Source organism: Somniosus microcephalus, chromosome 14 (assembly GCF_052327205.1).
Source record: "Somniosus microcephalus isolate GS21.2 chromosome 14, FLI_Smic_1.0, whole genome shotgun sequence".
Taxonomy (NCBI): domain Eukaryota; kingdom Metazoa; phylum Chordata; class Chondrichthyes; order Squaliformes; family Somniosidae; genus Somniosus; species Somniosus microcephalus.
In genome coordinates, this window is record NC_141000.1 from 81,731,145 (window position 1) to 81,744,830 (window position 13,686).

The following is a 13,686-nucleotide window of genomic DNA, read 5'->3' on the forward strand; positions in this document are numbered from 1 at the left end:
CGCAAAATCCAGGCCAATAAATCCTGACAACAAGCAAAACAAAAAATGGCAATGTTCCCCTCCCTCTTCCTCTTACATTGACATTTTTTTGACTCTATCATTTTGTATCTGGTTAGGTCTCTATTTTCCTACACATAACAGGGGGAAATCTCTTGCCTACACTCTTTGTAGTGTATGCAGGAGTTACCAGAGCGGAGTGCCCCATATGGCTCCTCTATTGATTTGTAATCTATGATATCAGATTATAATTTTCATGCATGATGTCTTCTGCCAAAAATATCACAAGACCTGCCATATGTTAATTGTAGTCGCACTACTTAATATCCCAAAATATGTCTGGAATATTGCAGGGAATGTTTGATCATGCAGTACTGCTTTTGGCCAGCAAGTGGCACTGATGTTCTTTAGAAATACCACTTGGCCCACAGTACACTGTATCTCAATTAGACCATTAAACTATTTTTTTAATGGATAGGCCAATTATAAGAATTTCAAAGTGAAAAAATAATGTTCCAGCAGTAAAGCAGATTCATTCCAAATACATAATTTCAGCTGACCAACAACTGTAGTTACAGTAAGCATCATTTGGAGATTTCCTTAAATGAATTTCAGATGTATGTAGAAATGATTGAAATAAATCTATGGCTAATTATAATTCAATAGCAGTGTAATTCTTTATCTGAAGTGAAATGTTTTGAAATGTGGCATCTACAAATGATTAAAATATTTCAGGTTATTTGTGACCTCTTGAAATGACAATTCATTTTGTCCCACTAGTTAGCGGAGGGAGAAACACAGTCATAGAATGGGTCATTGGAGAAGGCTTTTCAAACCAGGGGTAAAGGCGACAAGGTGGACTGATTTAGGGAGGGAGTGGTTTTCTCCACTTAGCTGAATTGAGAATGCTGCACTTGTGTCACCTCTGCCTTCCTCAAACTTCACTGGCTCCATCTGCCCCGGTGAATTGGGCCAAATCCATTCATGGCTTCACCCCACCCTACATCAGTGATGTATCTCCTCTAGCCCTATGTCGCTCATACACCCTCTGCTCCTCCTTCACCACTCGACTCCTTATACCCAGACTCTCCACCCAGACTCAGCCACAATGCCCCTACCCTCTGGATTCCCCCCTCCCTAAATCACTCCACCTTGACACCTTTGCCCCTGGTTTCAAAAGCCTTCTCAAATTACCCACCCTATGACTGTGTTTCTCCCCCGCCTACTCCCTGCACCCTGGCGATTTCCTATTTCCTTTATTATTTTCTGACCCGTGATCACATTTCTTCCATTCAGTAAACTACTCAGAGACATTTTCCTTACATAAGGTACACGATAGAAATGCAAGCTGTTCTTTAAGCTCTTTTCAGAATACTGCAGTCAGCCAGGTGTGAAGGTGCACGGTATTTAACTCAACTCAAATTCTCAGCTAAACCAAATGTCAAACTTGACTTAAAACAACCCTCCACTAGCAGCATGTCTCACAAACGTAACTAAAATTGCACAGTGAAATCCAATATATTCCAACATAGTAAATCCAAATCACAGCTAATCATAACATTCAAAAATTGTGATGACTCTCGTCAAACTGTTTCCAGTCTTAGTTATTTGGTTTGTGCTCTGTAGAAATCATAGAATCATAGAATGGTTACAGCACAGTAGGAGGCCATTTGGCCCATCGAGCCCGTGCCGACTCTCTGCAAGAGCACCTCAGCTAGTCCCACTCTCCCGCCCTTCCTTTGTAGCCCTGCAATTTTTTTTCTTTCAGGTGCTTATCCAATTCCCTTTTGAAAGCCATGATTGAATCTGCCTCCACCACCCTTTCAGGCAGTGCATTCCAGATCATAACCACTCGCTGAGTAAAAAAGTTTTTCCTCATGTCGCCTTTGGTTCTTCTGCCAGTCACCTTAAATCTGTGTCCTCTGGTTCTCGACCCTTCTGCCAATGGGAACAGTTTCTCTCTATCTACTCTATCTAGACCCCTCATGATATTGAACATCTCTATCAAATCTCCTCTCAATCTTCTCTGCTTTAAGGAGAACAACCCCAGCCTCTCCAGTCTATCCACATAACTGAAGTCCCTCATCCCTGGAACCATTCTTGTAAATCTTTTCTGCACCTTCTCTAAAGCCTTCACATCCTTCCTAAAGTGTAGTGTCCAGAATTGGACACAATACTCCATAAAGGTTCATTATAACTTCCTTGCTTTTGTACTCTATGCCTCTATTTATAAAGCCCAGGATGCCGTATGCTTTTTTAACCACTTTCTCAACCTGTCCAACGACTTGTGCATAGGTCTCTCTGTTCCTGCACCCTTTTAGGATTGTACCCTTTAGTTTATATTGCCTCTCATCGTTCTTCCAAACAAAATGTATCACTTCGCAGTTTTCTGTATATGTAACTTCCAATAAATGGAAAGAATTCTAACTGGATTGCTATCTGACAAGTTTTAATTTCACATAAGTGTCCCTACTATGGTTATATAAAGAAGTATCAACAGTGTTGGAGTAGATATAGGACTATGAATATCCCCAGGATATCTTTTTTTAGTAAAACTATTCCTTCTGATCATGTGAAAAGATCAGTTTTCCTTGCTGTCATGCAATGTAAACCGTTTGGCAAAATTGCATAATGGGTGTGGTAACTGTAGTGGTTACAAACTCAACTGGTAAAGCTCAGCAATATATATATATATTATTTATATATATATGATTACAGTTTGCGAGTGCCTTACAGGGGTAATGCAATTTTAGGGAGAAAATAAGTGCCTAACAATTTCCCTTGACGTTGATGATTTTGTCAGAATCTCTTGATTATATTACAACCTCAGTCTCAAATATCAGAAGAATGACTTCATTGCTAACTCTCACAGAGGCATTGACAATATAATGTATTTGTTGCAATTTTATGCCTTAAATGGCGTCCTTTAGAAGTCTGAGGGAATCACATAAAAGCTGAATATTGGCTTCCAGAGGTGAAATTATATTTTTCTGATGCACACTGCCACCCAATCCGCCACATCTCCCCTAGCTGAGCTGGAGTCAAACTCAAGTCATAGAGATGAAAGAGTAATGACAATCAAGTCCCACTTGTACAACAAACCACCTGCTTCCATCATTAAGATTTGGGCTTTGAGCAGAGTTTAGCTCGTGAAATGTATCTATGCTTCACACAGTGGCTGTGCTCCAGCAAAAACAATAACTCGCATTTATATAGCACCTTTAACATAAAAGAAGCCCCAAAGCACTTTATAGAGGTATGAGGAAAATGGATGCCGAGCCAAAGAAGGGGAGGTTTCGAGAGATGCCCAAAAGCTTGGTTAAAGAGATGGATTTTAAGGAATGTCTTAAAGGAAGAGAGGGAGGTAGAGGGGCTTGCAGAGAGAAAGACCTCTAATGTGGGCTTAACAGTGGCGAAAATGCTGCAGTCAAAAGGGTTCAGGTAAAGAACATTTATACATGTCAACAAAAAGAGAACTATTTCTCAAACCGACATACTTCAACAGTTATTGCATTACAAAATAAAAATTATTCGATATATTCTGATTTGTTTATTTGCCTTGGTTACAGTGTTTGTCAATGAGGTCCAAATTTGTCCAAAACGATCTTTTCTTTCCAGATATAATGATCTTCCAGCGATGGTGCCCCAAACTCAGATGTGCTGCTTAATTTCATTTCAGGAATCATTCTAAAGCTTGGAGAACTGAATGAGGTTCCTGTTGATCTCGGAGATATTTCTACAACCTGCATTGGAGACAGGACATTGGAGATACTAGATAAAACCCAAGTGCATTAAATTGTTGATACCACACACTACGCAATTATAAAGAAATACTTTTATTTCCTATAAGAGCCATGGGCCATCACACAGCTTCTGGCTGAAGTGAGAGCAGAATTCTCTGAGTGGAAGAGGTTGCCACAAGTAGCACCATTGCTGACTCGCAACTGCTGTCAGGAGGTGCACTTCAAAAAAGACAGTTGCCTAAAGCCATGTTTTGCAAATCATTTCAAATTTTGTGCTCTAAAATTTTATTTTCACTTGTAATCTTGCAAGTCACTTTACCAGGCTACACATGGAGGATTCTACACATGGCGCAGTGCAGTGTATGTTACTGTATATTAATATCAGAAAATGCTGGAAAAACTCAGCAGGCCAGGCAACATCCGTGGAGAGAAATTAGAGTCAACGTTTCGGGTCAAACCCTTTATCAAGTATATTAATATAATACTCACTTAATTACTTTTGGGGACAACACAATAACCACCTTTTAGCAGCATGGAATCAAAAGTATCCTGTGTATAGCCATATTTTATTTTCTGGCTAAGGTACAAGTGGGGATTAAACACTGTCTATTACGTTCAGTCCTCATCAACATATCTTTCACTTACTTATACAAATTAGTTGGGTTTTCTGCTTTGTGCTTGCCAGTGCGCAACTTTCCCGCAGCCATTTTAATGGACAGGAAAATTATGGGCTGGCGAACGCATACTGGAAAGGCCCAGCCACTATGTTTAATCCTTATCCATAGCTGATCTCCATTAATGTTATGCTGCAGGACCAACAGTACAATGAAGACTTGGTGAAAGCAAATTTTCAGAATTCAGCAAATTTTCAGTAATACAACGGGCCGGATTTTGCGACCCCTATGGGTGCGTACGAGGTGGTACGAGGTGTGTACGCGCCCGTAGAGGCCGCGCAAGTGCCGGTTTCAAGCATGCGAAGCCCACACGCTGAAAACAGGCACTTGCATTCGCATGCCCAAGAAAAGTGCCTCTGCGGGTGGAGAGCTGCGCTTTTTGCACAACTTCCGCCCGCTGAATGACTGTCAAATTCTTACAACTGGTAAAAGCAGGCATAAGGCCCGCTTATACCAGCTTAAGAGTTAAAAAAAATAGAAAAATGAAATTTGATAACTCATTTATAAATTTAAAAATTCACTTCAAAAAGGTAAGTTTATTTCTAGTCCCGTAAAAACATTAAAAAAATTTCCCCAAAAATTAATTTTTTGTTTAAAATATTTAATTAAATGGCATTTTAATTAATTTTAAATATGTAATTAAATTTTTTTTTTTTTAATGTATTGGTGTATTTTTTAGGTGATCCCCATTCATACTTTTGACAGTTCTGTACATACAGAACTGTCAAAAGGTTGGATGGGGACTCCCGTCTTCCATTGGTTGGGCCGGCCCACGTGCTCCCAGGAGCGCCTACGAACCACAAGTGCTCCTGGGATACGTGGAACTATGCCCGCGCGGACCCAGAGAGGCCCAGGATCGCAAGCCGCCATTCTTCCCGGGCCACCAGGTAAATTCGTAGAGATTTTGCAGGTCGGAAGCCTCCGATCGCAAATGTTGGCCCAATTGTCACTGAAAATTTGTTGTAAACAGGAAAATGTTGTGGATTCGTTTTTACTTCACAACTTCCAAAATAGAATATTTCTACCATTTCCATCATTAGCAGTGGCTCTGATGAAAGCTGATACAGCTCGCTCCCAGCAGTAATTGGAATGAAAATACCAACATTCCAACATTCGATGGAATCTGGAACAGTACCCATGGATTGGAGGGTAGCTAATGTTACCCCACTATTCAAAAAAGGTGGTAGAGAAAAAACAGGGAATTACAGACCGGTAAGCCTGACATCAGTAGTGGGGAAAATGCTAGAGTCCATTATAAAAGATGTAATAGCAGAGCACTTGGAAAACAGTGACAGGATCGGACAAAGTCAACATGGATTCACAAAAGGTAAATCGTGCTTGACAAATTTACTGGAATTTTTTGAGGATGTAACTGGTAAAATAGATAAGGGAGAACCAGTGGATGTGGTGTATCCAGACTTTCAGAAGGCCTTCGATAAGGTCCCGCATAAGAGATTAGCGTGTAAAGTTAAGGCACATGGGATTGGGGGCAAGGTATTGACTTGGATAGAGAACTGGTTGGCAGCCAGAAAGCAAAGAGTTGGAATAAACGGGTCTTTTTCCGAATGGCAGGCAGTGACTAGTGGGGTACCGCAGGGATCGGTCTTTGGACCCCAGCTATTCACAATATATATATATAAATGATCTGGACAAGGGAACTAGATGTAATATCTCCAAGTTTGCAGACGACACAAAGCTGGGTGGACGTGTGTGCTGTGAGGAGGATGTCGAGAAACTCCAGGATGATTTGGACATGTTGGGTGGTTGGGCAGAAACATGGCAGATGCAATGTAACGTGGATAAATGTGAGGTTATCCACTTTGGTGGCAAAAACAGGAAGGCAGATTATTATCTAAATGGCAATAGATTGGGAGAAGGGGAAGTGCAACGAGACCTGGGTGTCCTTGTGCACCAATCGCTGAAGGTAAGCATGCAGGTGCAGCAGGCGGTTAAGAAGGCAAATGGTATGTTGGCCTTCATAGCGAGAGGGTTTGAGTACAGGAACAAGGATGTCTTGCTGCAGTTGTACAGGGCCTTGGTGAGACCACATCTTGAGTATTGTGTGCAGCTTTGGTCGCCTTATCTGAGGAAGGATGTTCTTGCCATGGAAGGAGTTCAGCGAAGATTCACCAGGCTGATACCTGGGATGGCAGGAATGACGTATGAGGAGAGATTGGGTCGATTGGACTTGTACTCGTTGGAGTTTAGAAGAATGAGAGGTGATCTCATTGAAACTTATAAAATTCTGACAGGACTGGACAGACTAGATGCAGGAAGGATGTTCCCGATGGTCGGGGAGTCCAGAAACAGGGGACACAGTCTAAGGATAAAGGGTAGGCCATTTAGGACAGAAATGAGGAGGAATTTCTTCACCCAGAGAGTGGTGAACCTGTGGAACTCTCTACCACAGAAGGCGGTGGAGGCCAGTTCATTAAATATATTCAAGAAGGAGTTGGATATATTTCTTAAGGCTAAAGGGATCAAGGGGTATGGGGAGAAAGCAGGGACCGGGTACTGAATTTGGATGATCAGCCATGATCTCATTGAATGGCGAAGCAGGCTCAATGGGCCGAATGGCCTACTCCTGCTGCTATCTTCTATGTTTCTATGTTTCTAAAATACAACATTTAGAGTTACTAAGAGTTGCCATTAGATAGAGATTAAGGGTTACCCTGGAGTTATTAAAAGACAGTAATCTCTTTGAGCAGTTCAAAAATCTACTTCCTGATGTGAGTCAATTGTTGTACTGGAGCTGCCCAAAAGCTAAATGCCCCTTTAGTCACCCACATTTTGTGGTGCTACAGCCATGCCACTTTCAAGTACATTAACACTGTTTGTATATAGTATGGCCTGAATATAGATTTATATCATCAACATATCAAATACCTGTTACAATTTATTTTTTCCAACATCAGATAATAACACCCAGCAGATATCACAGCTTATAAATTCGGCTGCGCAGCGCCTGTTTTATGGCGTTAACTGGTCTACTAAGTCCCTAATATGGCGGGCAGGAAGCACATTTCAAACTCGCGCAGCACATCGTGGTGCTAACTGGCAGCAAGGCTCCCATTCTTACCTGAATGAAGAGCTGGGACCATTAGGAGTGGTCATCCTGACCATATTAAAAGAATGCGGGCCTCTCCCCCCGCCACCCCACACTCCAGCTACCGTTACCCCTGACCCGGCTACCGGTCCCTTGTCCACCGCTACCTCCCCTGGCCACTGATCTATCCACAACCCTCCGGCCCTCCCCCACCCCCCACCCCACCCCCAGCCAACCATTGCTTTCCCCTCCCCTGGCCCGATTGCCCACCTTTCCTCACCTAGCCTGAGGGCTGCTGTCTCGCCAGCATAGGCCCGATCTTCAATTATGTTTCACTGACAGCTCTGCGGAGTGCAGCATTTCCAGTATCGGGGTGCCTAGGAACTCATCATTCAGCTGCAGGGACAATATCCTGCACCCCCAGCACAGCCAAACTTGCCCCCACACCTTAATTTCTAGGCCATTATATACAAAGGCATGTAAATAAACAATAACAATACAAACATGCTAAATGTTATAAATATATCACCATGCCTTTATCGTCGCTGGACCAAAAATCCTGGATCTCGCTACCTAACAGCACTGTGGGAGTGCCTTCACCACACAGACTGCACCGATTCACCACCACCATCTTAAGGGCAACTAGGGATAAGCAATAAAGGTCGGCCTTGCTAGCGATGCTCATATCCTAAAAATGAATTTTTTAAAATAACATACCCAGCCACTATCACCAGCTCTGTCCCATCCTCAACCTCAGAAATCCCCGTGTTGCTGGCCTGAACTGCAGGAATGATTGTTCCCGGCCTCAGCTCCAGCAAAATCTTCACCCCCCAGCCTTAGCTCTAGAAAGGACTCTGTTCATAGCCTCAGTCCCAGCGATATATCTACTCCTAGCCTCAGTCCTAGAGATTCCTCCATTCCCAATCTCAAGACCAGAAATTCTGCTCCTGGCCTCAGCCTCAGGAATGCCTTTGTCCACCTGACGTATAAGATGATACCAATCCCAGCTGCCAGATAACAGGAAACCGATTTTGCTAATTCCTGCTTCAACTCAGGTACCACGTGCACTCTATCCCACTCCAGCTCTCCCTTTGCCTCACTGTTCTGTGGCTTCCCATCTTCCATTCTCCCCCTAGATTACTCCACTCCTGCGCTGTGTTTTTCATTATGTGTGATTGCCTATTTGTTGAAATTTTAGCAGAAAATGAACAGAATAACACATTGTTATGGATAAGTGAGTTTATTGTATAAGACAGCAACAAGAAGGAAAGAAGGAAAGAAAGAAAGACTTGCATTGCTATAGCGCCTTTCAGGACCTCAGGGACATCACAAAGTGCTTTACAGCAACTAAACTTTTTTAAAAAAGTGTAGTCACTGTTATAATGTAGGAAACACGGCAGCCAATTTTGCACACAGCAAGCTCCCACAAACAGCAATTATATAAATGGCCAGATAATGTTTTAGCTGTTGAGGGATATAAAGAGAACTCCTCTTCTCTTTTTTTCCCCCATTGAATTTACAGCACAGGAACAGGCCATTCGGCCCCACATGTCTATGCCGGTGTTTATGCTCCACACTAGCCTCCTCCCACCTTACTTCATTTCACCCTGTCAACATATCCTTCTATTCCTTTCTCATGTGTGTATCTAGCTTCCCCTGAAATGCTTCTATTCTATTCACCTCAAGTACTCCATGTTCCACATTCTAACCACTCTCTGAGTAAAGAAGGTTCTCCTAAGACCAAGGGGACGGTCTACACCTGAACTGTGAGGGAGCCGATGTCCTCGGGGTAATATTTTCTAGGGCGGTTCGGGAGGATTTAAACTAATTTGGCAGGGGGATGGGAACCTAGATAGTGGAAAGGAGGGAAGTCATACGAAGTCAGAAATAGATGGTAGAAAGGTGAGAAGCAATAAGCAAAGGAGAGAAACACAAAGGGCCAAACTAATTCATAATGAGGGTGTGAAAAAAGCAAGCCTGAAGGCTTTGTATCTTAATGCTAGAAGCATTAGGAACAAGGTGGATGAATTAGTTGTGGAAATAGAGGTAAACAAGTATGATTTGATTGGGATTACAGAAACGTGGCTGCAGGGTGGGCAAGGCTGGGAACTTAACATCCAGGGATATACAATATTTAGGAAGGATCGGCAAAAAGGTAGGGGAGGTGGGGTAGCATTGCTGGTAAAGGAGGGGATTAATGCAATGGAAAGGAAGGATATTAACTCGGATGAAACGGAATCTGTATGGGTAGAAATGAGAAATAGCAAGGGGAGGAAAACGTTAGTGGGTGTGATATATAGGCCTCCAAATAGTAATATGGAGGTGAGGGAAGGCATAAAAAGGGAAATTAGAGAAGCGTGCGATAAGAGCACAGCTGTCATCATGGGTGACTTTAATTTACATATTGATTGGACTACCCAAATTAGTAAAAATTCTGAGGAGGAGGAATTCCTGGAATGTTTTCGGGACGGTTATCTGGACCAATATGTCGAGGAGCCGACTCGAGATCAGGCCATTTTAGACTGGGTATTGTGCAATGAGAAGGGACTTATCAACAATCTTCTTGTACGAGGCCCCTTGGGTCAGAGCGATCATAATATGATCGAGCTCTCAGTCGAGATGGAGAGTGAGGAAATTGAATCAGAGACTAAGGTCCAGAACTTAAATAAAGGGAATTACGAGGGTATGAGACGGGAATTGGGTAAGATTGATTGGGTGGTGTTTCTGGGGGGATTGACAGTGGATAGACAATGGCAAGCATTCAAAGATAGAATGGAAGAATTCCAGAACATGTTTATACCGGTTTGGCATAAAAATAAACCTAAAAAGGTGGCTCAACCGTGGATAACGAGGGAAATTAGGGACAGCATAAAATAAAAAAAAAGGGCATATCAACTGGCAAAAAAAAGCACCAGACCGGAAGATTGGGGGCAGTACAGGATACAGCAAAAGAGGACAAAGGGATTAATCAGGAAGGGGAAAATAGAATACGAAAGTAAACTTGCAGCAAACATAAAGACAGACTGCAAAAGCTTTTATCGGTATATCAGGAGGAAAAGACTGGTAAAATCCCAAGTCGGTCCCTTGCAGTCCGATTCGGGAGAATATATAATGGAGAATAAGGAAATGGCAGACCAATTAAACTCATACTTTGGTTCTGTATTCACAAAGGAGGACACAAATAACCTCCCAGGAATATCGGCAAACATAGGGACTAATGAGAGGGAGGAGCTGACAGAAATTAGTATCTCTAGGGATATGGTGTTGGGTAAGTTGAGGGGACTGAAGGCCGACAAATCCCCGGGGCCTGATAAACTACATCCTAGGGTACTTAAGGAGGTGGCCCTGGAGATAGCAGATGCTCTAAGGATCATCTTCCGGAACTCCATTGACTCGGGAACAGTACCCGTGGATTGGAGGGTAGCTAATGTTACCCCAATATTTAAAAAGGGGGGTAGAGAGAAAGCAGGGAATTATAGACCAGTAAGCCTTACATCGGTTGTGGGCAAAATGCTAGAGTCCATTATTAAGGATAAAATAGCGGAGCACTTGACAAATGGGGAAAGGATCGGACAGAGTCAACATGGATTTACAAAGGGTAAATCGTGTTTGACTAATCTGCTGGAATTTTTTGAGGAAGTAACTGGTAAAATAGATGGGGGAGAGCCAGTGGATGTGGTGTACCTTGACTTCCAGAAAGCCTTCGATAAGGTTCCACACAAAAGATTATCATGCAAAATTAAGGCTCATGGGATTGGGGGCAATGTATTAACGTGGATAGAGAACTGGCTGGCGGATAGAAAACAGAGAGTTGGAATAAACGGCTCGTTTTCGGAGTGGCAGGCAGTGACCAGCGGGGTGCCGCAAGGATCTGTCCTGGGACCCCAGCTGTTCACAATATATATAAATGATCTGGATCAGGGAATTGGATGCAATATTTCCAAATTCGCTGACGACACTAAGCTAGGAGGAGGGGTGGGCTCTGATGAGGATGTCAGGAGGCTACAGTGCGATTTGGACAGGTTGGGGGAATGGGCGGATACGTGGCAGATGCACTATAATGTGGATAAATGCGAGGTCATCCACTTTGGGGGTAAAAACAGGAGGGTAGATTATTATCTAAATGGCAATAGATTGGGAGATGGGGAAGTGCAGAGGGACCTGGGTGTTCTTGTGCACCAGTCACTGAAGGAGAGCATGCAGGTGCAACAGGCGATTAAGAAGGCAAATGGTATGTTGGCCTTCATATCAAGGGGGTTCGAGTATAGGAATAGGGATACCTTACTACAGCTGTACAAGGTGCTGGTGAGACCGCATCTGGAGTATTGTGTACAGTTTTGGTCGCCCCATCTGCGGAAGGATGTTCTTGCCATGGAAAGAGTGCAGCGGCGATTCACCAGGCTGATACCTGGAATGGCAGGAATGACCTACGAGGAGAGATTGAATAGTTTGGGCTTGTACTCACTGGAGTTTAGAAGATTGAGAGGGGATCTCATCGAAACATATAAAATTATGGCAGGCCTGGACAGGCTGAATTCAGAGAGAATGTTTCCAATGGCAGGGGAGCACAGAACCAGGGGCCACAGTCTAAAAATAGCGGGCAAATCATTTAAAACAGAGATGAGGAAGAATTTCTTCACTCAAAGAGTGGTGAGCCTGTGGAATTCCCTGCCACAGAGGGCTGTGAAGGCTAATTCAATAAATATTTTCAAGAGAGAATTGGATATATTTCTGAAGGCTAAGGGGATTAAGGGTTACGGAGAAAAGGCGGGGACGGGGTACTGAACTGGTAAGATCAGCTATGATCTCAGACGAAGATCAGCCATGATCTCATTGAATGGCGGAGCAGGCTCGAAGGGCCGAATGGCCTACTCCTGTTCCTATCTCTATGTTTCTATGTTTCTATGTTTCTAAATGCCTTATCTAATTTAGTAGTGATTATCTTATTATTATGGACCCTAGTTTTGGACTCCCCCACAAGTAGTGATTTACTTTCCATATATTTCACCCTGATGAAAAACAAGCTGACGCCACAATGTACAGCAATAAGAACATAAGAATTAGGAGCAGGAGTAGGCCATACGGGCCTTCGAGCCTGCTCCGCCATTCAATAAGATCGTGGCTGATCTTCGACCTCAATTCCACTTTCCCACCCGATCCCCATATCCCTTGATTCCACTGGAGTCCAAAAATCTATCTATCTCAGCCTTCAATATACTCAAAGACTCAGCATCCACAGCACTTTGGGGCAGAGAATTCCAAAGATTCACAACCCTCTGAATGAAGAAATTCCTCCTCATCTCAGTCTTAAAAGGCCGGCCCCTAGTTCTAGACTCTCCAGCCAGGGGAAACAATCTCTCAGCATTTATCTTGTCAATCCCCCTCAGAATCTTATATGTTTCAATGAGATCACATCTCATTCTTCTAAACTCCAGAGAATATAGGCCCAATCTACTGAATCTCTCCTCATAGGACAACTCTCTCATCCCAGGAATCAATCTAGTGAATCTTCGTTGAACTAAGGCAAATATATCCTTTCTTAAATAAGGAGACCAAAGCTGTGCACAGTACTCCAGGTGTGGTCTCACCGGAGCCCTGTACAATTGTAGTAAGACTTCCTTACTCTTATACTCCAACCCTCCAGCAATAAAGGCCAACATGCCATTTGCCTTCTTATACCACACACAGCAGAGCACCATGTGAATCAATGGCACTCAATGCAAGTGTCTTAAAGTTAGGCGATCTCTTCACTTGGGTTCCCCAGAGCATAATCCAGCCCTAGCTCAACTCCAGTGATGTATGAAGGATGTCCTTTTGCACAGAGCAAAGACCCTGCAAAGTAAATAATCTTTATATATTTGTATGCACTGACATCCTAATGGGTCAGAATCACATTTAAACTCATGGGCATGGTGGTCCTGACTGGACAAGCTTTGGAAAACCTCCCAGTGATCTGTGCTGGTAAGCTGCATGATTATAGAGCCTCATAACGGAACAGAAGGAGGCCATTTGGCCCATCGAGACCGCACCGGCTCTCTGCAGAGCGATCCACAGTCTCATTCCCCCGCTCTATCCCCATAGCCCTGTAAGTTTATTTCCCTCAAGTGCCTATCCAGTCTCCCCTTTAAAACATTGAGGCCTAGAAATTCAGTTGCTTGCGCCAGCCGGTAGCGCCTTAGGAGGAGGAGATGTTGGGCGCTAGGCGGCTAGCAGCCGGGCGCCTAGC

The 13,686-nt window shown here is 43.4% G+C and overlaps 1 protein-coding gene across 2 annotated transcripts in view; it reads right to left on the bottom strand.

Moving 5' to 3' along the window:
- Nucleotides 1-3,561: 3,561 nt before the first annotated feature.
- The window catches only part of hao2 (hydroxyacid oxidase 2 (long chain)), a 70,943-nt gene continuing 60,818 nt past the window's right edge, over nt 3,562-13,686 (bottom strand). For both annotated transcript variants that reach the window (XM_086006800.1, XM_086006801.1), the window contains exon 8: nt 3,562-3,740. In XM_086006800.1, the coding sequence (XP_085862926.1) occupies nt 3,685-3,740 (56 nt within the window). In that variant the 3' untranslated portion in view covers nt 3,562-3,684. The remainder of the gene's footprint in view (nt 3,741-13,686) is intronic.